This window comes from Lacerta agilis, chromosome 1 (assembly GCF_009819535.1).
Source record: "Lacerta agilis isolate rLacAgi1 chromosome 1, rLacAgi1.pri, whole genome shotgun sequence".
Classification (NCBI taxonomy): domain Eukaryota; kingdom Metazoa; phylum Chordata; class Lepidosauria; order Squamata; family Lacertidae; genus Lacerta; species Lacerta agilis.
Genome location: NC_046312.1, coordinates 89,823,359 through 89,848,952, shown reverse-complemented (window position 1 = coordinate 89,848,952; position 25,594 = coordinate 89,823,359). Strand labels below are relative to the sequence as shown.

The window sequence follows — 25,594 nt, the reverse complement described above, 5'->3', positions numbered from 1 at the left end:
ATTCCTGTATGCCAGAAATTCTTAAGAGGAAATCCTCTGGTCTTAAGAGGAAAATTGTCTGGACTTCAACCAGGCTGTAGATCCTGGGATTTCTCAGGAGTTGCAATAAGAGAGGTCAACCATGTGCAGGCAGCCTGCTAGTTTACTCCACTGGTGGGTAGGCTTCATATCAGCTGTACCTCTAGAGAACTGTTATCAGGGAAAGATATTGAAAGCAGAACTGGTTGTCAAAAGAAATCTATTAGAAGTACAAGAAGTGAATAATGGGAGAGCCTTGATCAGCCACAATGCTGTATCTCTCCATGACAATGTTACCTTACACACTGGCAAGAAATCAGTTTCCTGATCTTTCCACGCTAATCCTAGATAGTGGACAGCACTGTATACTATGGAGTAGAACATTATTTTAGAAGACTATAGAGTCTAAAACCTCAGGCAACCAATAGAAGGGAAAATTCTTTTCAATGGGAAATTTTCCTTGCTGTCAAAATTTATAATTATTTCCAAGTATATATATTGTTAAACTAAAGGGGGCAGCAGTAATGTAGTGAAGCTTTCCATATTTTTTCTGTTTTATATTGCAGCTGATTCCGTTGCTATATTCGCTGACTAAGCTTCAGGTCCATGGTCCATATTTGGTATCATGTCCCTTTGATTCATCTGCCAACTTTTCTAGCAGACTTGACCACTTAACACATAACTGTAATGAGGGTGTTCCAAAATTGCAGTCCTTAACTTCTGCATAACAAGGCCCTGAAATGGAAACGGATCAAAAATAAAACTGCCATTATCATAATTCCTTTATGCAAATCCATGCTGCAATCAGAGCTTGAAACACTATGTATGTATAGTTCTGGTCCCTATATCTCAAAAAGTATATTGTTTGTTGCAGAAAGGTGGAGTTTGAAAAGGGCAACCAAAATGATCAAGTGGCTGAAGCAGTTTACCTATGGGGAAGGGTTACAACCTTTGGGGCTTTCAAATCTAGACAAAAAATAATGTATGGACTTTGTGCAGGTGTATAAACTGGTGCACAGTATAGAGAAAGTGGATAGTCTTAATACTGGAATCCATAATCACCCAATGAAGCTGAATAGTGGGAGATATATCTGCTTGCTCCTGCACCAGTTTCTTCAGCTTAATAACTTGCATTGTTATTCATGTCACAGGTAAGAAAATAACAGAGGTTATCTTGACACCATTTCTCTTTTAAGCATATTTTCCGCCTATAATTGTCTGTTGAATGGCATCTGGTGTTTGAATAATCAAATACAAATGTAGCAGAGTGGTGCAGCATATTGACACAAGATGGTGTTTCACTCTGTTTGTGGTGACTGTACCAGGCTTTCTCCCTCTGAATTACTACATAATAGGGTTACTCTACCTATTCATTTCAGTTTTTAAAGCAACAGGATGAAACTGATGAAAGAGTTCTATCTTTTGAAATGAAGAAAGTATCCTTGGAGGAAAAATAAAGCAAATTAGATACAAATGTAATTTGGCAAAATCTTTCCTTTCTATCCAGGCTTTTTGCCCTTAATTTGAAGTGGTTCGTGTATTTGCAGGTTCTTTTATAGGACCTAAGGTAAAGGTAAAGGGACCCCTGACCATTAGGTCCAGTCGCGGACGACTCTGGGGATGTGGCACTCATCTCTCTTTATTGGCCGAGGGAGCTGGCGTACAGCTTCCGGGTCATGTGGCCAGAATGACTAAGCTGCTTCTGGCAAACCAGAAACGCCGTTTACCTTCCCGCCGGAGCGGTACCTATTTATCTACTTGCACTTTGACGTGCTTTCAAACTGTTAGGTTGGCAGGAGCAGGGACAGAGGAACAGGAGCTCACCCCATCGCAGGGATTTGAACCGGCGACCTTCTGATTGGCAAGCCCTAGGCTCTGTGGTTAACCCACAGCGTCACCTTTATCTTTGTAGTAGTGTTTATTGGTTTTTATTGATTGGTTGTCATGCTTGTTTTTAGTGTTTCAGTGTTTCTGTAAGTCACCTTGAGTCATTTTTGTGAGCAAAGTAACAACAGCAACAAAAATTTGCTTCATAAACACAGCCATGAATTTCACTGGTTCATGTCATATTCTGTCAGCCTAACTTGCCTCACAGGATTGTTGTGAAGATACAAATTGGGAGTGAGGTTAGTCATGTATGTTGCCCTGAGCTCCTTGGAGAAAGCATAGGAATAAAAAATTAACAAATAATCTATAAACTACATGTGCTGATATCAGGTGTGTTGGCCCCTTGTTGAACTTCCATTCAGGGGCTGCAGTCTCTGCTTCTAGTTTAGAGGTTGTTATCATATGGGGTTTTTTTGGGGGGGGGGGGGTCCCAGTTCAGTGGTGGTGCTCAGGGCTTCCACTTGCTAACAATGGTCCTTCAGTCTCTGAATCTGGGTCCAGGTCACTGCTGGCCTCTCTGATCACAGCAGCTACCTCTTTTGATGTATGATACCTCTTCATATGATTCAAGCATGAAAGGAACTTCTGTAAAATGAGGACTAGTACATGCATTTATCCCAACTGGCAGAGACGGGATATCAGATGTTTTCGTTGGTGGAATTGTAAAAACAATGCCCTGTGTTTCTCTGCTGGTTTTTGAAAATGTTTCTTTAAGCACCTTGTTTCAAATGAATGCAATACCTTCTCAGACCCAGGCAGAGAGACTCCATATGCTTTTGTTGCCTTGCTAAACAGTCATGCAGATTTTATTATGAAAACAAAATAATCATGTGAAAAGAGAAAAGGAGTGCAATAGCTGCATCAGAAGAATCAGATCATGACAGTATGGCATAATTTATGATCCCATGTAATAATATGGCCCAGTGATTATTATGTTTTAAGCCTTGGAAATGGGCAGCATGTTGGGAAGCTACCACAGTTTTAGAAACATTGGTTTATTTTATAAAATTCAGAAAGATAATGGCTTGGATCCTCACATATATATAAATTTAAGGAAATTCCTAGAAGGAAAGTTCCTTGTCCTCTCCGCTCTCCTGCAGCCACTTGCACATCTGAAAAGCCTCCGGAACAAACTCTCTCCAGACTAACTATGAGCTGTGATCTGGGTTTGAACAACACACTAAGCAAAACTTTGGCTTACTGTGCAAAAACCTTGGTTTGTAGCAAAAAGACTAAGGAGGAGCAAAGCAGCTCTTTTCTAGGAGTTCATTTACTCACATAGGCCTGCTAAACCGTGGTTTGGCTTAGTGTGACATGTATTCCCAGTCTTTAAGTCTTGCAATGATTACAGCTAAAGTTCCTTAACTTAAGACAGATAATTGGTCAGACATAAAATGGGCATGAAATTTGTATTTTTATTCCTAATTTTCCCTTCATATCTTTATATATTGTTTTAATGTACTTTGAAATACTGCCTTTGAGTTTCTGTTTCTGTAAAATGCAGAACAAATGTAGCTATTTCAAGTAATCATCTGATTTATACTAGTATTTTAGTAATATATGTGAGCCACTTTGAAGATCACATTTGTGAATAGATAGGATATAAATTCCATAGCTCATTTGCCTGGAAATAATATTTTGCTGTGATCTAACAGCTGAATCTCACCAAGAAAGCATGTTTCTGGGAGTGGGAGTATTTGGAATGAAATTAAAAGCCTTTCTGTCAAAGAAGTTGAAGCGCGACTTTGAAATATGAGGGAAGGAAAAAGAAAGGCTATCCTATTTTCAGCTCTCATGCCATATATGCAAATATCAGTAAGTGCTAATAATTATAGTCATCCATCATATATTTTATAAAATTCTGAGCTCATCGCAGATTCCACAAATGTTGAAATGTTTATGCAGTCTTGGGCACAATAATTGAAGGCATCTGAATGTTAGCAGGCCAAGATTAAAGAGTTCTAATGAAGTGCCAATGCAGTAATGACATTCTAAAGAAATACATGTCTAAGGATATGTTAAAAGGGCAACTCCGTAGGTTGAATGTGCTTCTAAGGTTCTACCAAGGAACCTTGAAATAAAACACTTTTAAGCAGAGGCACTTTGCCTTCAAGAAACTAGTCTATGTTAACCATAGTGCAGTAGGTAGAAGACCACAATCAAAATTTCAAAATCTGGGAAAGGAGTTTGGAAGCCTACACAAACCTCTTTGTTAAAACAATTTTGATTGAAGGAAGGAATAACTTTCTCTAGCATAAAATGCCCTTAACAAGTCGGTATCCTTTCTGGTAAAACGAACTAACACTGTGGTCCTTTCTCCCAGCTTAGTTCATTGAGCCCCCCCCCCCCAAGTCTCTAATGATGGTGCAGTTTTGCCTGGGTGTTTCATCTTACGACCATTGTGTCCCTTGTCACTGTGTTTTTCTGCATCTACCTATAACAGCCGCTCCCAGAACCTGAATGCAGGCTCCCCTCACCAGGTGTACTACTTCACAAACTCAAAACAACACTTTATTCCCCAACAGCCCACCATTCTCTTCTCCTTCTCTGGTCCAACTGCCCCCACCCCCGACTGTCATTTTCCCAATGTTCCATATTCCCTTAGCAGTGATTTCCAGGACTCCCCAGAACTGCCTAATTAGCTACGTTTTTACTTACCCCCATTTTCCCTACTCAACTTGCTGTATGAGCTATATTAAAAACCAAAATAGAAGCATTAAAAAAAACTCATCACAAAACCACATGAATATACACACATCATCTGCCACATAGCGTCCCCTAAACCTGCTCCAGGTTCCGTCCCCGCAATCCTCTAGAGCAGATTTGTGGGCAGAGGAGAGGGCAGGAAAGTTATATTGCACAGCTGCAAGTTGTTGCCTGAGCTTGAGATCTGACTTTAAAAGCAAAAATGGTATGCAGGAGCCAAATCTGCTTGCTTTCCCCTATCTTAACTACCTGCAGCCCTATATGCAAACACTTTTCTGTCACCTGGAGCCACTTCTGGTTTCAAGTCTTTGCAGGTGTGCAAAGAGGGCAGTCAAACATCACAACTGATTCAGTAGTTAATGTGCTGGCTGTCAGGCTGCAAACCAGTTTTGAGGGAAATATTATTGAAGTAACTTGGGGCAGACACCTGCTGCTCTACTTTTAAAGAAAGGAGTTGATGAGAATTGGAATCCAACAACATCTGGAAGGTTCCTCATTACTGTTCTTAACATACTAGCCCCTTTAAATTATTTAAACTTTGCCTAAACATCTCATTGGGTTTGGAGAGGTAGGGGATAAGTGATATAACAACTCCCATGGATTTTTGAGATATGTGTGCAAGAATCACCATGGTCTGCTGATCGGAAACCAATCAGTTCCTCCAAACTGTCACACTAGCTTTATTTCCCCCTGATTTTTCATCAGGCTTAGATTAGACTAATCTATGGCATCAAGTTGTAGTGTAGTTATATATGTGTGCCTGTCAGTAGACTAGGTTAGGGCCGGGCAGAAAAAAGATATAAATCTTATGTTAGATCTCTGAGTGATTTGCAGTAGATTGGCAGGGGTTTTGGACTTCAAAACAACAGCTGCACAAAATGATCCCTGTACCTGTCACTACCTTAAATTACATTACTGAAATGAGGTATGATTAGAGTAATCAAAAGTGGACTTCTTTGTGGAAAGACTGGGATATTTGCCCATCTCTGAGTTAGGTGCTTATTCATCTCCCTAACGGGCTTCATTAAAACTTCCCAGAACTCAGATGCTAATGGTTATTGCCATGTGCATGACCATATTTTAAAGCAAATCTGTTAACATCAGGAAAATATCCATGGATGCTTTTATACTTTGGAATGCAATAAGTAGGCAGTGGGAAGGTATGTGTCTGGCTGCCTATGTGACCTCTCCTGTAAGCAGGACCAGAGGATAAATATTGTTACTCTTTCTGCAGCTATTGACTTCCATAAAGATAATTTGCTCAGAGCAGAAGACAATGATTACATGTATGGTTCAGAAGAGGGCATTCTGGCCTTGGATCTGGTGCTATTCTTACCCTGGTTTCTGGACTGTAACCAGTTCTGTCTTTCTCTCCTTCCACTATTTCTTATGCAGCTGGTGTCCAACATCCTCATCTTCATCTGCACGAACATTGTAGGTGTGTGTACACACTATCCAGCTGAGGTGTCCCAGAGACAGGCATTTCAAGAGACCAGGGAATGCATTCAAGCTCGTCTACATTCTCAGAGAGAAAACCAGCAACAGGTAAAAGAAAAATGATGATGATAATACATTCAATGATGAGGTTTTTTTTTTAGCTTGTGTATATACACACACACACACCTCAAGCTATCTATCTATCTGAACAAATGTTTGGGCTTTTTGTGTGGCAATATGGGCCTTGCATAGGAAGAATACAGAATGTTCAAGTAATTCTGATTGAAGTTGTGATTTGATTGAGACCTGGCTTTTGCTGCCCTTTGTGGCTGCAGGAGAAAAGTTCCCAGGACTATGGTAATGTTTTCCAAGGTTCAACTGTGATCGTTGCTCAGGCAAAGCCCAAGTCTGACACAAAAGCTTTAATATATCTATCAGGTTAGGAGAAATCAGTAGGTGGTCTGTGGCACGAGGGAGGTAACCATCATGAACTGGGAAAATACCCTACTCCTGAGAACATTTTGCTTTGCAGCACTGAGTGAGTAGTTTGCCAAAACTGTGTTCCTGGTTCCAGTCTTATCACAGAACATTAATTTACTTCATCAGCTTTAATTAGTAGCATCCTTCCGTGAGTGTGGTTCATGGTAGAGTGTCTGTGAGCTATCTAGTTAATTTGAGAGCATCTTTAAGATGCATGTAGGGAATTGTCAATGATCTAAAGAGGACTGATGATACATCTATAGACAGAAATTTAGTCTGATTCCACCCACATTGCATAGATACATGTTTTGTTATCCTGTACCCAGCTGCCCAATTCCATCTAATGTAAATAGAGAAAACTAATTTGGGGTTGCATCTAATCCTAGTCCTACTTAAAGTAGACCCATTGAAGTCAATGAACATGACTAACTTAGATTCATTAATTTCAATGGGTCCACTCTGAATAGAATTTAGTTGGCTACAAGCCTTTGGAATTCACTTTTAGAGACTCACCAGTATGCAATAATTACTTCTGAAACTGAGGTGTCAGTGATTCATATGTCACCTTTTGAACCCTTTTGGTTTTAATGTACACAATAAAGATTTTAGTGCTTTTTTAATATCCTGAGTGAAATGTGTTACTTTGCTATCTTTCTGCTCTGGTTGTTTTGGTCTCATACAGGGACTGAGAAAATGCGCTACTGAGAATATGAATCTGGTGTTTTCCACAGCAAATGGTTAAAATGTGAAAGTCATCCATGCATGTTTATGCATCTTTAAACATATGCACTTTGGGCCCATAAAATTTCCCAGATGCCACCTTTATGAACAATTGTAGTGTAGTGCAATGGAGAAGATTATCTTCATGCTTTTGTTGTAATGTGTAAAGCAGCAAAGTACACAAGTTTCCAGTAGTGAGATGGTGCTTCTTATATTATTTGGCCACAATCCTCTATCTAGCTCAGAGGCAGACTCAGAGTGAAAGATGGTGTGGGTTTACTGGACTTCTTCATCACAGAGGACACTAGTTCTTTCTTCACTGCCTCCAAGCCATAGGAACCAGCAGTTACAGAACAGAGCAATGGTCCTTAAAAGAATACACAGCACCTCAGGGATGACTAGGCTAATAGGAGGTTCAGGCCAGTCAGTCTTCAGAAGGCTTCAGCCTGTTGCTGAGACAACAGCTCTTCCTAAGTGAGTCCTAGCAAGCATTGGCTGGTGAGAGCTCTCCAGGGTGCTGACAAATTACCCAGCCCATAATCTGGCTGGATTTGACTGGACATGCCTTGCTGTGACCCTGCTTTTTAGAATATGGCTTTTTTTTCTTATCAGCATTAACCTGGTCTCCGCTGGGACTGTAAGCCAGAAGAGGGCAGGACAATGCCCATACATTTCAGTATCAGTAGAGCGTTTTGACCTTCAATCTTCACATTTGACACAAGAAATACAAAACTTGGATGCAAGTCATGTGTTGTTGTCATTTCTTCATAGTTACTGCAGCCGTAAATGTGTATTAGAAATTGGATTTGCTGCTACATAAGAAATAAATGAAACCAAACAATGCACAGCCAACATGCATTCTGTGCACCACCAACTCTGTTAAAACAGCTACCTTTTGATGTTGCTAACATTGGAGAGTCTAACTTCTATGAATGGCAGTTAAATTGGAACTGGCGAGAAATCTGATGGATTATGACTTGCTTAATTACTGAGTGGAATAGGATATTAGATATCTTGATAGAGGCTGGCTTTATGGAAAATATCCATGATTCTGCCCATTCACTGCAGAACTGATAGCTTCATTTTGTTTATATGAGATTAGAAGAGATGTGTGTTTGTGTTGTTAAATAGAGAGTAGGCATGTTAATTGGCTCATCTGTCTAACACCACAGGAGCGCCTCCTGCTCTCCGTACTTCCTCGCCATGTTGCCATGGAGATGAAAGCTGACATTAATGCCAAAAAAGAAGATATGATGTTTCATAAAATTTACATCCAGAAGCATGACAATGTCAGGTAAGTGCAACGGTAAAGGAGTGGAATGAACCCACAACACAGTAGTGTGTTTTAAAAATAAAAGAAACTAAAGCAAACAATATGTATGTCTGAGAGGTAAACATAAATGGAATTTCTTTGTTTGCCATTTTTAGCAACAGAACTGCAAATCACAGATATATCTTTAAGGGAGAGAGGGAAACAAATTTCAAAGCAACTCCAAACAGACTTCAGGCCTTGGTGTGAGTTTAAGGATTACTTCTTTTGCCTTTTCCTGCCTTCCCTTCCCTTCCCTTCTACAAGGTTTGTATGTGAGAGTAGAGAGTGAGAGACTAATCTTTGCTGGTGTCACATGTAGGGAAAACCATGCACATAGGAGGTAAAACAGATTTGATTTGTCTTTATGTCTTGTTGTTTAACCAGTATAGAAATAATTTGATGTTCTTATCTCAAATGTCCATGCAAAGTGAAGTTTCATTTTGAAAGTAGTACAAAGCAATAACTTACCACTATGGATTTATCTGCCTAAGTCATACGCTGAGTAGACCTATTGAAATTAATGAACATAACTAATTTAAGTCATTTGGTTTCAATGGGTGTACTCTTGAGTCAGATACAATTCTATGTCATCATCATCTTCTTCTTTTTAAAAGCCTTTTGAGTCCTAAGACTAATTTGTTGTTGTTTAGTCGTTTAGTTGTGTCCGACTCTTTGTGACCCCATGGACCAGAGCACACCAGGCACTCCTGTCTTCCACTGTCTCCCGCAGTTTGGTCAGACTCATGTTGGTAGCTTCGAGAAAAATATTCTGATAAGATTTTCTAGCCTAGGCAGCAAGTGATTGCATGCACTGATAATCTGATTATCTTAATCTGCACTAAAACCTGTGTGTTTGCCTTTAAAATGACTTGGTCCCAGTGAGTCAAATTAAACCAGTGCAATACACAAACTATTTAAGCAGAAATGCTTGGAGTGACTTAATTAATCTTATCAAATTAATTGAAAATTAATCATCTGAAATCAAAGTAGTACAGCATAACTGATCTATGCATTTCAGTCTGTGCTCTTTAATTAGAAGAAACCTGCCTTAATTGGCCTTGTTGACTCCAGCCTTATATACGTTTGACACTTTTATGTGGTATTTGAAATGAGACTTTCAAGATCAGAGTCCCCATCCAGCAACCTCACTGGATTTAAACCTTGTTTATTAATGTCATGTAAACAAACAACTAGTTTTAAAAGGAGGCCAGTTTGCTGAGATGAAGGGAGAACAATTAAAGATGAGGGAATGGTCACAAGGTGGAGGAGGTTTGAAAAAATATAGCTGAGAAAGGGAACATAATTATGTGTGTCTTAAGATAAACAGATGAAAATGTTTGCTGTATTTAGCTAATTGTGCCAACACATAAAATTGCAAGTTCTACAGTGCCCTTATATCTTAAATGCTATGTAACTACTCCAAAGGGTAGAAATTTATAACTGAGGAGGGTAAATATATGCTTTCACGTGGTTTTCTTATCTGAGTACACATAGATAACTGCTGACTTGTAAGTAGCCATCTTCCTGATGTCTAGGTTTTCTCTCCCTCTGCCCCTCTCAAGACATCAAAATGTCACAGGCTATTAAAAATTTCCTGAGCCAGTAATTTCTGTGGCCTTCATTACAAGGCAAGGTGTACATAGGAGACTTGTAAAAAAATCAGTTTGTCTAATAGAAACAAAATTGTTGTTGTTGTAGTTGTGTGTTTGTTTTATTTGTACCCTGCTCATCTGACTGGGTTGCCCAAGCCACTCTGGGCAAATATAAATATATAAGCAATAGCCCTAGACACATAGTTATCTTAGTTATGTTTGGGACATCCAGTTTGCCTTTAATAAAAACAAGGCTCTAGACTTGTAATCAGAAAACAGGTTAAACATGTTTGAGTAGTCACTAGCAACAGTTCAGAAACCAGATATTGACTTTGGCAAATGTTGAGAGGCCAAGTCCATCTAGTTCCAATACCAATACTCTTTCTTTTCTCATCTGCCTGTCTCAGCATTATCATTTCTTTGAAACTCAGCGTCTTTTTAGCATAACAAATGGCCCAACATCTAGGTATAGTTGTTATACTACTGGAGTCAGCCTCTCTGTGGTGAGTGATTCTGGTCCATGCCATGTATAGGACTTACTTACTGCATGGAAGTTGGATAACTTCACATTGAATTCCACAGTCTTGCTCCATATTTTTTGTGGAGAGCCATAGTGACAGCTAAGATCCATGCAGTAAGTGGGGCTTTAAATAACAAAAACAAAACAAAAACAAAACAAAAATCCATGTCACACAGAAGGCGGAGGCAGTTTTCAGAAGTATCCACTGATAGACACCATGACTTGTGCTCTGGCCATTGTGCATCTGAAGTTGTATTGGCAATTTGTGGTGAATAGGAACAGATAGGGAGTGGGAGAAGCAACTGAGCAAGTAACAACAACAAACAATTAATGACTAGAAAGATTCAGCACTAGCTCCCCCCTCTCCCAAGAACAAAAGTAGCCCTACTTTTTTCTTTTTTGAGTTTGTAAATTTTATTTTCAGTTTTTGAAAATTTACAAATATACACCTTACAATCACATACTTCCAATACATATTAGACTTCCATCCCCCCTTTTGTGGTTTCTTACCTTATTTAAGTTTTTAACACTGCATTTTCCACTTTGTTCCATTTTTAAATTATTCTACAGTTAATCTTGATAATACTCTTAACTGATTGATTTAAGTTAACCCCACTTACTTGCATGCCACGATTTTTGAAATATACCACAAATGTTCCCTGCTCTTTAATAAATTAGCTTTCCTCTTGGTTTCTTACCACGCCTGTTAATTTTGGCATTTCAACATAATCTATCAATTTAATCAGCCATTCTTCCTTGGTTGGAACATCTCCGGGCAAATACCATTCCCTAAATGCATGCTTCAGCAAGGCCAAGCTTTTGTGCCTAAAACATACTTTGAGCAATCACTTATTTCTGGTTCCATACCTTCACCTGCAATTTTCTATAATTAGCTACAGGTTCTCTAATGCATACATGTAGGCTCCTTGGACATATACTGTAAGCTGCACACAGGGACCAGCTCCATATGCACACTAGGTCCTCTGAGCTGGCCTGCTTAATCCACTTTTTCACACAGTACGTAGTTAATCAATAGAACTCACTTCCATAGGAGGCTGTGACGGCAACCAACCTAGATGGCTTTAGAAGTGGATTTGACCGATACATGGAGGAGCGGGCTACTGATAGCTACCAGCCATGATGGCTATGCTCTGCTTCCACAGTTGGAGGCAACTATGCACCTGAATACTAGCTGCTGGAAAATCCAGGACGGGAGAGCGCTCTTGTGCTCAGCTGCTGCTTGTGGGCTTCCATTTGAGGCACCTGGTTGGCCACTGTGAGAACCAGATGGTGGACTAGATGTGTGGCCTGATCCAACGGACTCTTCTTATGCTCTTAGGGTCTCTTGGCACTCTGCTGGTGCTCCATAAATGCTAGCCTGAGCACGGTGCTTTGGGCTGGCAGAAGGTGGACGCCTCAGTTGAACAGGGTTTTGTGTCTCCTCTAGAGATGTCTCTTGGGGAAAGATCCCTGCAAGTGTTTGCTGGTGGTGGTGGTAATGGAACCAGGAGGTGGCATTGGTTACAGTAAGTTACACAGCAGAGAGCAGCCAGAGGACAACGGCTCCCTGTGACCTTGGCTGGTTTAGAAACCATACCATGCAAGGGAAACATCAGGTTGGGAAAGTCCTGCATTCTTACACATTTGTGAAAGCCACAGATCCACGTGTGCACACAAAAAAGGGCACCCTCTCCAGTTGTAATGCACACATCTCCAGGCTAATTTATCTCTGAAGCGTCTGTGGAACACCAGTCATATCTGGCAAAGCACACAAATGCTCTAGTTAATCCACTCCTCCAGGGGATGTGCAAGGAGCAGTTCTGGACACCCCATTTTTTTTCTCATATGACAAGTGGATACCAGGGAACAGTCTAGAAGTTCAGTTAGGCCCATCACTGCTTACCTTTCAGCAGGCAGCTTCAACTTATCTTTTTTCAGCATGCATTTTTTGCTGCTGTCTTTTAAACTGGGTCTCTGACTGCTAATGTTTCAAGATTGTGGTTTTTACTGTTGATGATTTTGGCTTTATTGTTTCTAATATTGTTGTTTCTAATTGATTAGCTAGCTTGAGTACAATTTTATAAAAATGGAGAGAAAGAAACATTGAACATAAATGCATAAAATAAATAAACTCAGGAATGGGGCAATGAGAATTACAGTTCTAGGACTAATTTACCCAGGGTTTCCTGTCATGCCTGCTCATAAAATCTTTTAATCTAGTTGCTGTTACAGTGTTGCATAAGTAGAAGTTAGTGATGATGTGAAATCTATTTCAGGCTCATATAGTCACTCGTGATGTGAATTATGACTATATAGTATATTGACATTTCATGGGGAAGCAAACATTCCCACTCTCAGAAAGATGTGAGAAACTGCTTTAGCAGAAAAACAGTCTTGCAGCAGAAATTGATCTTTGCCTCACATCTGTTTGTGAAAAATAATGGTCATTGCCACAATAACTCCTTAATGGTATCTGGAATTTGCCAAATACAGTCATCCTGGTACTATAAAAAGAGGTGTCAAGCTCCAGAACAAAAATTGCTCACCATTTATATGCCTCTAAATTTTTCTCACCAATGTGTTCTTTTTAGAGGTTGTATCCAGATGCAGTGAGAATGACAATTTCTGTTAAGTGAAGAAGTGTGCATGCACACGAAAGCTCATACCAAGAACAAACTTAGTTGGTCTCTAAGGTGCTACTGGAAGGATTTTTTTTAATTTTTTTTTTGTTAAGTGTTGTGAAATATACTTTGATTAAGGAGAAGCAGTTGTTGTCACTGTCAGTTAATTAGAATGGCTTGAAAAGTGGAAGTTAAACCAGCATTTGCTGGAATACAGCAGTGGACTTGTCAGCTCTGTGAACAAAATACATGTTTAGCTTTCTAATGTGGTTTGCTTAATGTACCAAAACATACCAATTTGTTGCTTCATTTATCGCTGTTTAAATCCTTTTAACAATGTAGTAGTAAGCAGTACAATCTGCTTCAGAATCAGTTTTTCTGGCTTCCAACCATGGTTTTTTACTTTTATTCTCAATGCGGGTATAGGGCGGTATGGAAATTTAATAAATAATAAAGTCTGTCTGTAGAATGGTGTTGTTGTGATATTGGGTCATAAAAGCTTTGACCCAAGTGGTGCCGCTGGCCGGCACTGCAATCAATCACCTTTACGATCTTCTCCGACATCAATGGCGCCCAGGTACACTTCTCGCTGCGCCCTGAGCGTTCTTCCAGTAGCAAAGTGAATCGCAGCGACGAGATGGCTTGCTGATGTCTGCTCCGTGGCGTCTTGAAATAACTTGACAGACGCCAGTGCTACTAATCTTAACTAAGCTTTATTTAGTAGCACACACACAAGTCCTACAGACTCAAGCTGCATGTCTGCAGCTAACAAAGAACTCACATTCAGCAGTAACAGTACAGAAAACGCTAAGGGGAAAGTGAAACTAAACCTCCCCTTTTCTAGACAAAGGAAAAGTGCCCGTATTACAGTGGGCAAGGCTCCCAGGATCAGAACGCCTCTTGCATCATTAACTCTAAGATGCCCAGAAAACCTGACAAATGGTTTTTATTAAATTTGTATGTAATTATACTGGGTGTCCTTTGTTAAAGATTAATAAAGTTTGAGTGCGGGGGTGGGGGTGGGGAGTGTTACTTGTATACCATATCTAAAGTGTCAGTATAAAACAGCAATAAAACAAAAAATTGTAGTAGCCAAACACAGTCCATAACAACATTAAAAACTGAAAAGAGTAGACAGTAAAACATAAAAACAGCATTGAAGACTTAAAGAACCAAAAGGTCTTCACATCTGACCTAAGCAGTAAAAGAGTTGCTACTGCTAGGGATGGAAAAATCTATGCATATTGGTTTCTCAATTATTTTTTTTAAAGTTCTCAGCATTTCCAGCATTTTCGTGCGCATTTCTCCTAATCTACACACTTTTATATGCAATTTTTCCTAATATATGTATTTTGCAAGCAATTTTTCATAATAGAATGCTGTTTCATACATTATTTTCAGTAACAGATGCACTTTTATCCACTGCTTTACCCAAGATACAAATTTTGTGCACCTTGTTTGGTGAGACAAATGCATAGCAAAATTTGGAGAAGTGTCTTGTTTGGAGAAGTACAAATGAGGTAGGTTCACATTAAAATGCAGACTAAACCAAATTCCCTCCATCCCTAGGTACCACTGATTACATTTGCTTGATAGTGGTGTTCTATTGCTGAGGGCTCTCCCAAATATCCTGTCAGTTGGCCATTCATTCTAGGCTAGGCTCATTCATGGCTAGGCTCTCTCTGGTCTTTATTAAGCATTTAGTGGTATTCTGATTCCATTGCAGGGAGGTTATGCAACAATGATAATTCATCCCAATTTACTTACTGAGTATTTATATATCTTCTGTTGATCATTCATTCATCCCATCCTTTTCAGTACAGTTCCCCATAATAGCAAAAATAAAAAATAAAAAATTAAATCAGTTTTTAGAGCAGTTGTTTTGTTGCTATTGGATGACAGAATGATTTAAAATTAAAGGGAATTATTTCCCAGCAAGTCAGGTGCCTTAACATTTCTCGGATGATGATAATTGTTTGGAAGCTCCCTGTTAAGCCTGGGAGTGCAGCGGTGGTCTCACAGTTGCTGTCTGTAGCCTGCTTATTAATCATTGCTTGAATCATTGGCCCCACTCCTTATTTCCCCAAATAGAGGGATACAATCTTTCATGCTAAAACCAAACTGTGAAAAAGGTACCTGAACCTAGCAGCAGTCATTACAATAAATTGAACCCATCTTCAAAGGTATATTATAGCAGAATGAGCAGCTACCGGGTATCAAAGGAAACAGTTTCAAAGTAGTGCTGGTGGCAGATTACTCCCTCCTGGAGATATGTGACATTATAGAAAGCACTTATAAGAACAAACACTATTTGTTACATCATCAAATGTCCTTCAAATCCAGAACTGCACACTATTGATCATTTTACAATAGAAAGACATTGTGACCTGACATCTGGAAAGGGTGTCCATTGATGGCACTTGCAGTGGCTGAGGTGGAAGAATGCCTTGCCTAAGAGCGTGCTTTGTTGCTTCAAATATAGACATTTCACAGCCCCACCAAGGAAAGGGGGCTCTGCTGTGCCTTTGTTGTCAACAGGGAACATAAAACTTGTGCTCCAATTGAGACTGGATGGGGCTGTCCAGCCTTCAAAACCAGAAGAACATACCAACTGTTGTACTCGGCCCACCACAACTGCTTTCACACTGAGTACATATTCAGCAAGAACAGCTTCTTTTAGGAATTTTCTGCTTGATTGTTCAGTGTGGCTGGCTGAGAATTGAGCCCAGTTGGTGTGCTGACCAATGTGGGCAGCACAGCGGTGCTTATGGTTATTTATTTATTTGAAATGTATGTGCTGTGTTTTCAACATGGGATCAAAATGGCTTACTAGAGAGAAAGATTAAAAACTACATTAATAATATGATTTTTAGAAAGATAAACTAAATGGCTATATGGATTGATTGAGGCAGATATTATCTGGTTAAAAACATCCCAGTGGCATTCCATTGTGTCAAAAGCTGCTATGGGGCCAGTATATTAACTATTAATGCATATTGACTAATAATCACTTATTTCACATTCAAGCACCTTTAGCTAGAACTAATTCCTCCAAGAAGATTGATGGTTTTTCTTCGGGATGTTTCCACACTAGTGTACTATTCTGGAATTGCCATTTTTTGTTCCTTCTTTCCTGCTTTCTCTTCTTTTTTAAACCAAGTTTTGCCAATCTAATTTAAGCAGTGTGTGTGTGTGTGTGTGTGTGTGTGTGTGTGTGTACTGTAAATAAATAAATGTGCTCAGTGCTTTTTTCAGGGGGTACTCAAGGGTATGCAGTACTGGCACCTTTTTGTTGTTGTTAAAAGGTGTTGCACTTACGGTAAGAACTTCACAGCACCTATTTTTCTAAGGGGAAAAAGCACTGCATATGCTTACGTGCAAATAATTATGTGCAAACAATATTCATTGTTATTACACTGTTATACGAATAAACAGTTGAATGCGGTGATTAGAAAACTGCCTCTTAGGATTCTATGTAAATGTAGGGGGGAAACTGCCTGATTGTTCATTTGGTATTGTGTGGAATCATAAAGTTCAAATAGGAATTCATGCTGTGCAGACTCTTCAAGCACCTCTATCTTACAGATCATTAACAGAAAGGATGCTGAGAACCTTGGTGGTGCTTTTAATTTCATAAGCTGTGAAGGGCAACTAAAATATTAATAGAAAATTTGCAGTTAACAGAAAATTTGCCAAGATAGTAGCTCTGCAGCAACGGTCAGCATTTTGGTCTTTCCCAGCATCTTGTTGAAGCTACTGTTGCTGGGAAAGACAGCTGGCCTCAGAGCCCCTGAGAAAGAAAGAGCTATAAACTCCAGATCAGAAATAACTACTTTGATAATATTTTCTGCTTGAAAGATGGCTCCATTTGAGAGACAGTGTGAACATTTATGCCTGTTACAAAGTTGTGAATAAAAAAACAGACAACTAAAGGGGCATATTGCTGTACCACATCTTGACTTGAGAACTTCATTGGAGTATTGAGCTAAATCATTCATTACCAACCTGGTGCCCTCTGGGTGCTTTGGAGTACAAATCCCATCAGATACTTGGAGCATAACCAGTGTTCAAGGGTGAGGGGAACTGTAATCCAAGTCACCTGGAGGGTACCAAGCTGAGGAAGGCTGGGCTGAACTTTCAGGCTAAGATTGATTGATTTGTTTTTCTCAATACAGCCATACCTTGGTTTTTGAACAGCTTAGTTCTCGAACGTTTTGGCTCCCAAACGCCGCAAACCCGGAAGTGACTGTTCCGGTTTGCGAACTATTTTTGCAAGCCGAATGTCCAATGGGGCTTCTGATTGGCTGCAGGAGTTTCCTGCAGCCAAGCAGAAGCCGCACTTTGGTTTCCAAACATTTTGGAAGTTGAATGGACTTCCGAAACGGATTCCATTCGACTTCCAAGGTACGACTGTACAAATCAGTTGGAACTCCAAGTGATTATTTAATACAGCTCCTGGTATATAGACCGCAATAGCCAAGTCAAAACTGATTTAGTTCACTACATTCACCATAGACAATATACATGTAATAAAATAAAGGGGGAAGAACTTAGGTATAAACATCCCCATTTGCTTGTTTTTCATCACTCAACTATAGCTTATTATTCTCTGAAAAAACTCGCTGGGATAAAACAGCTTAACTTTAAAAGGATAGAATAAAACAAAGGTTTGATACACATTTTTTAAAGTATTATACGTGAATGTATCATAAGCACAAATGTCTCTAATAAACATTAATGTACTAGGTTGCAAAATACACAAGTTGACCCTAGTGCTTCTGCTAACTAGGGTTGACAGCTTACTAAAATAATGTTTAGAGATACAAGATGCATTTTAATTGTGATGATGCATGCCTTTGGATAGTTCAGGCAACCCACTTGGAAACCCTGGCCAGTTCTTAAAAGTCTTTTTCAACTACATGGAATAGGTATTTAAAAAAACAAAAACCAAAAAACTGCTGACATATTAAGACCAGGAATAAGAAAGTTGTACGATGCTTCCGGAGCACTCTGCTTCTTAGCCAAGGCTTGAATTTTGTCGTTCTGTGGCACTATAAATAAAGATATTAGCATCAGTATGTAAATAGGCTTCTATTTTTGTTCAGTGCATTGTTTAGGAAAAGTAGGCCAGTTATTCAGTACGAAATGTTTGCTGTGCAGCACTGAGCCTTACCCTTTTTTTTCCAGCCACTGTAGACTTCTTGCTTTTCTGCAAGATATCTCAATTGTGCTTTATTTAAAATGGGGCTGGCTGTGGTAGGCAAATCCAGATTTCCGGATACTTTGATGATCCTTTGAAACAAAGAACCAGCTCTTCTTAACTGAGCTTTTGTGAGGGCCAGGGTGGTCCAGTCAGTCAGCGTTTGACAGTGCTGTTTGCTCAAAGGCCAAAAGCAAGCATTTTACCACTTATTTTCAGTCTTTCGTCTGTAAAAGGCAAATAATAAGCAACACTGACACCAAACCCTACATATATTAAGTAGAACAGAAACATCGTCACCCACCCCCACCCCCACCCACCTTCCCCCCCTCCACCTCTTCCCCCCTTTTCTTCCTAATGTCTCAACAAATGAAACTGATTTGTAAAAAACGTTACATGGGAAAAAATACGAGAGACAGAGACATTGCACATACTTTTTGTAAACCAAGACAATCTTTAATAAAAAATACATTTTAAAAAAGAAAGAAAGAAAGAAAGAAAGAAAGAAAGAGCTCTGGGAATGGGAGATTGAAGGACTTGGGTCAGAGGGGCATCCAATTAAATAACTAAACGAAAATATCATTCAGGTTCCCCCCCCTTTTTTAAATAAATATTTTTTTAATTTCCAAATATAACAAAAATAAAACAACATCAATACAAATTCAATATCAAACAAAAAAATTGACTTCCCTCTAGTCCCTTCCTTGGTTCCAATGTTTATCAACATACCACATGTCCAATGTAAAATAAAAACTATTAAAATTTTAAAAAATAAAAAATAAAAGAAGAGAAGAAAAGAAGAAGAAGAAGAAGAAGAAGAAGAAGAAGAAGAAGAAGAAGAAGACTTGGTCAGTGGGGGTGTTGCAAAGCGGAACAAGAGCTTGACTGATAAATGACAACGTTTAAAATACTGCGATAGAGAGGTGACACACTCGAGCTGGCCTTCTGGGTTGATATAAAACGTCAGGAGTGGGCCCAGAGACTTCTTAGAAGGCAATTGATGCAGTTCTGCTCTTTAAGTTAGGAGGTTATGGCCATGTAAGTTGCTTGTGTGTAGGGTGCCAATGTATCCTACACTACAGCCTTTTATTTGAAGAGCTGTCCATTCCAAGGCCTTTTCAGAGATAAAGATCCACATGAAGGGATAGCAAGGCCCAGAAGCTGCCCAACAGCTGTTACAGTAGAACCTGACAAAATGAACAGGCATAAAAGTCACCTGATTGTAGTCTGCTCCCCATTGTGGTGAGATATACTGTATTTCTATTTAAAGAACAGCATTTTTTCCCTTCTAAATTTGCACCTATACATATAAATTAGCTTTTAGAATTTTTAGGCAAATCTCTGTCCTCTTTTGTCCACACACACAGCATTACCAAAAAAGAGAACACCTAGGAAGTTGTGTTGGCATTTCACTGAGCTCCTTAAAGGAAGAGTGACATATAACTGTAAGAAAGTAAGACAGGTAGGCAGGTGGTGGTTTGTGTGCGTAAATTATTGTGTTACAGTACAGTCATAACCCTATCTACTGGGGTGTGCTATTGAATTCAGCTTGAGAGTTCATAACAAGTAATGCAAGAAACAGTAAACGGAGCTCCCAGACCCACTCTATATGGTACAAAAATAACTTGTTCATGAATTGAAATCATAGTGGCCAGCTCATAAATGTGAGATGTATAGATGCTCTATTTATATGCTGTTTATATAGATGTGTGGGTGTGGGCATGTGACCAGATCAGCAGAAAGTTGGCTTTTTGTTTTGGAAAGCACAGTGGGAAACCAGAACTAGGAAAGACATTATATAAAGCTAGTTTTATTCTTTCGCTCAGTAACATTGTGTTGAACTAAATTGTTCCATCGATATCCAGCTGTCTTGTCATTGTGATGGGAACACTAAGGACCTCAGTGATGACAAATAGTGTTTGTGTATCTTCTCCTTTTATATAACTTCAGGTCTTTCACTTGCACTCAAAGGACTATTTTCAGATCTGCTTTTATATAGTTTATTTTCTTTAAGATTTCTGGCTTCCTTAGTGGTCATTTGATTTCATGAAGAAACAATCCAGCATTTTATCTTTATTTTCTGGTATAGCTTTTATTTATCTTCCTGGGTCTGCAAATTTAACACCAGCAGGTATCTTTCCAAGCACAAGTTAGTAGAAGAAGTGAATCCCCTAAATTATCCATTATTCTCTGAAAGGCCACCATAAGGTGATTCAGTGATTTTCTGGTAACTCTTTGCTAACTGTAGCTACAATTATTTATTGTATGCAATAAAGTTGGAGATCAAAAGTAGTTTAGTAGAATGGGATTTCCCTGAGACTGAAAAACTAGCCCTAAATAATAACTAGTTCTTCAAAACATAATTCCTTGTAACTTCATTGATAGTTTTCTAATTCTTTTGCTAATGTAAATGAAGTTGTGTGTGACTGAGGTATCTAGGCACTGCCATAAGAAAAATATATAGGTTTTTTTCTTACGGCATTGGAGATTTTTAAGCAGATATTGGATGGTCATCTGTCACAGATGCTTTAGTTGAGATTCCTACATTGCAGGGGATTGGACTAAATGGCCCTCAGAATCCCTTTCACCTCTACAAATCTATGATTCCCTAGTATGGAATTTCCCTTTTTCCACTCCTGTCATACACTGGGTCGACAACTTCTTCAAGCTATCTACTGTGACCCCAAGGCCTCATTCCTAGTGTGTCACCCTCAGTTCAGACCCCATGGGCGTTTATGTGAAATTAAGATTAAGTGGGACTAGATAGACCTCAGGATCCCTTCCAACTCTACAATTCTATGGTTCTGTTAATTCTGTGAATTGCAACTGCTATATTTATTTTACAAGGTTAGAATCATAAAGTTAAAATAGAAAGGCTTTTTCTAAAGTGGTATTCTTTTTGTGAGCATTCCTTGTCATGATACTTAAATGGCCACATTTGAAATTTCAGTTAGCCGAGGCAGATGAGATTTATACTCATGATCATCAGGCAGAAGCAAGAAACCTCTAGCTCTGTTTGTGGAGGCAAAGTCATAAGCTGGTGTAGTTATTTTGCACATGAACTTCCTTGTGATATGTCAACATGGATATCTTGGGAGATGGTGGAATCCTGGGCCAAAGAGTACTGCTCTTCCTTTCCACAAATAACTTTTTTTCTAGAGAGGAATTTTGCACACTCACATATTTTCTGCAGAGAATCTATAGGTGAATTCCAATGGAAAACAGCTAAAGCAAATCAGTTTTACTGTGTCAACATAAAAATAGACCATTTTATTTTGTAATCATATGCAAGGTCACATCATTGCTGGAAAATCTCTAAAGCTATCATCTGCTGTCCATCTGGCTGCTGCTGAAGCATGCTTGTTTTAGTGTGTTGCAATTTCTGTGATGTGCCATGGGAAAAAATTATATGCCCATTATTATGGAACTGTTCTGGTATTAGAATCCCCCCCCCCAAGTCCATGTTTCAGATCTCATTTCAACCACCCAATGGTCTTAAGGCAAGCCATTGTCTCTCAGCCTCAGCATCAGGGCTCAGCAGTACTGATCTATTTTAGAAGATGCCACTAATTAAGTGAACTCTAGCCCACTAATGCTTAAGCTGTAATTAACTGGTTGCTCTTTAAGGTGCTATGAGTTACCGGTAAGTACTCCAAACACTCTAAAATGCTCTTTGAATAATTGGTGCCTGTTTCCTCCCTGTACCTTTTCTTTTGTGTGTTGTGTCTTTTCAATTGCAAGCCCTCATAATTGTATGAAAGCCACTCTGAGAGCCTTTTTGGCTGAAGAGCAAGGGTACAAATGCTCTAGATAAGATCAGAAAATAAATGAAGATTGAAATGTAAAATGGAGTGAGCTAGTCTTGACCCATTCTTGGCTTTAATCAGATCAATAAATAGTTACATTAGTGTTTTCTTTGGCTATCACTCGTAGCCGAGTAATATTGTCTTCCATGAACATGATCTTCAATTACAGTGAGTCCGTAAGTGACTTTGGAGGCCAATTCTGGATCCACAAATCCTTCCACATAGAAAATGTAGGTTTCCAAACAGGAGTTGATCATGTGAGGGTTTACCAAACTCTTAGCACGTTTCTCCCTTTCATCCTGAGTTTGAGCGTCTTCCAAGTCCATGACACTTTTGGTAAAGGCTGTTCTCCAACTGAGTGCTTGCAGGCCAGTGTTTCCCAATTGTCGGTGTTTATACTACCCGGTACATTTTTTTTAGATTTGCCTTGAGAGAGTCTTTAAACCTCTTTTGTTGACTACCAGCATTATGCTTTTCATTTTTAATTTCGGAATAAGTAGTTCCTTTAGAAGACAATATGCAGGCATCCGAACAACATTACTAGTCCAATGAAGTTGATGTTGAAGAATCATTGCTTCAACGCTGGTCATCTTTGCTTCTTCCTGTGCACTGTTAGTTCATCTGTCTTCCCAAGTGATATGTAAATTTTTTTGAAGTCACCCCTGATGGAATCTTTCAAGGAGTTGGTGATGGAGTTTATAAGTGGTCCATGTTTCACAAGCTTACAGTAAGGTTGGTAGTACAATAGCTTTGTAAACAAGCATTTTGGTTTCCCTGCAAATGTTCCGGTCCTCAAACACTCTGCACTTCATTCAGGAGAAAGCTGCACTTGTGGAGCTCAGGTGATGCTGGATCTCAGCATCAATGTCAGCCCTTGTGGAAAGATAACTGCCCAGGTAGGAGAAGTGATCAACACTTTCCAGTGTTACACCATTGCATTAGATTTGTGGCACTGCAGAGGGGTTGTTTTGGGCTAGTTGGTGCAGCACTTTGGTTTTTTGGATATTGTGTGATAGGCTAAGCTTTTCGTATGCTTCTGTGAATATATTTAGGATGGTTTGGAGGTCATCCTCTGAGTGTGTACACACTAGGTTGTCATCAGCATACTGAAGCTCTATGACAGAAGTTATGGTAACCTTTTTCTTTGCTTTCAGCCTGCTCAGATTAAAGAGCTCCAGTAGGGCGTTTCCCTTCGACAAAGTGTAGGATCATGGTGATGAAAATAATAGAGTTGGGGCAATAACACAACCCTATTTAACACCAGATTCCACTGTGAATAGTTCACTTTGCGAGCCATTGTTATCTGCAGTTGTTGCTGCCATATTATCATGGAGAAGCTGATGGATGATCACAAATTTATCTGGGCAGCCGATTTTCAGAAGGACAGTCCCCAGGGCATTTCAATTTACAGTGTCAAAGGCCTTAATCGGGTCAATAAACACCATATACAGGAGTTGGTTTTGCTTTCTGCATTTTTTTTGAAGCTGTCAAGCGGTGAAAATCATGTCCACTGTCCCCCTAGAAGGTCAAAAACCATTTTGGGATTCAGGAAGGGTAGCCTCAGATATTGTTAGGAGACGGTTTACTAAGATCCTTGCAAGAATTTTGCCAGCCGCAGCTAATAAAGAGATGCCTTGATAGTTTCTGCAGTCCATTCTATCACCTTTTTAAAAGAGATTGGTAATTTTGGCATCCCTAAAGTCTGCTGGGATCTCCTCATTAGAGTCATTGAGCTTGATTTATCTTTTGAACATCATGTTGGTGTTGTGGTATCCTGCTAAAGCTAAATTTTAGTTTGCAAGGTCATGTATAAAAAGCAATGCGACTTGGAAACATACTGTGAGCCTTATTATTTCCTCCTGTGGATTATGTAGTACAGTGAATATTATAATTGGTTTTTTTATAAGAAAAATAAATCAAAGGTAAGGAGCATAAAGAAATACTATTACAGCAGCTTGTAAGCAGCATAAGCAGGTTGAACATTATCATTGAACTTGTTCCAAAACATTACCCAGAAAACCACCAATATTTTCAAAAGCCTGTTAAGATTATTTATATGTATTGTTTTGTTATCAGTTATTACGGACCAAATTTCTCAGTTGATTTCAATATAGTAAGAGAGATGCTTTGCCTCTCCATTTTTAGCTGTTATAATCTTAGCAGCAATTATAAGGTTGGACATTATTTTTTGCGAGAGAACAGAAGAGGTGGTTCAGCACCACCCTACCCTCATCCAGTTGACTGTGCTGTGGGAGTCATTGCCTCTAAAGCGATCTCTCTCTGTATCCATTGTCAAAGAGGGAGATACAATTGCCCCTGGGATGCCCTTCTAGAATCTAGATACCATCGGAGTGCAGCCTAACTCTGCACACCCACACCCACACAATCCTTCTGTTGTGAAAAGAAAGTTCATGGTGGTTCACAACATATTAAAAATAACCAAAAGAGATTTCACAGAATGCGTAACAGTAGCATCTAAAATATGGAGGTGATCAGATGACCATACACAGTACATTTCTAATTATTACTAATCATCAATAATTATAAATGATCAATAATAAATTCATGTGGAAAGTAGCAGAGCAGGAGATGAAAGCTCCTTTGGTTTCTACCCAACCAATAAAGTAATTTCACAGGCCTGTGAGGCAGGGATTACAGTCTTTTGGAGGCAGGGCTTTCCTCACTTGGTTTAACAGCTATTCTTGATTCTGCTATAATCATTATTATTAACATGTGAGTATCTTAGCCTGTTAATATGATGAGCTTAAGCAATGCTTCACATTTCTGACTCAGCGTAAGTGGAAAGGGATGGGGAGCACCTAGTAATGGTCAGCTGAGCCATTGAAACAAAAGTACAAAGCAGTGTAAGTGCAAGTTTGCAACCTTTAAAGTTGCCTAAATTGTATAGCTGCATAATTTTTTAAAATGTTAATTTAGTGGAATCAAATGAGGTGTATACTAGTATACTTGTTGTTGTTTAGTCGTGTCCGACTCTTCGTGACCCCATGGACCAGAGCACACCAGGCACTCCTGTCTTCCACTGCTTCCTGCAGTTTGGTCAGACTCATGTTGGTAGCTTTGAGAACACTGTCCAACCATCTCGTCCTCTGTCGTCCCCTTCTCCTTGTGCCCTCAATCTTTCCCAACATCAGGGTCTTTTCCAGGGAGTCTTCTCTTCTCATGAGTTGGCCAAAGTATTGGAGCCTCAGCTTCAGGATCTGTCCTTCCAGTGAGCACTCAGGGCTGATTTCCTTCGGAATGGATAGGATAGTATACTAGTCATCTATAAATGTAG

The 25,594-nt window shown here is 39.3% G+C and overlaps 1 protein-coding gene across 3 annotated transcripts in view; it reads left to right on the top strand.

Moving 5' to 3' along the window:
- Window positions 1-25,594, top strand: part of ADCY5 (adenylate cyclase 5) — a 171,545-nt gene that overhangs the window by 95,106 nt on the left and 50,845 nt on the right. For all 3 annotated transcript variants that reach the window (XM_033162718.1, XM_033162711.1, XM_033162727.1), the window contains 2 exons: window positions 6,007-6,156; window positions 8,421-8,542. In XM_033162718.1, the coding sequence (XP_033018609.1) occupies window positions 6,007-6,156; window positions 8,421-8,542 (272 nt within the window). The remainder of the gene's footprint in view (window positions 1-6,006; window positions 6,157-8,420; window positions 8,543-25,594) is intronic.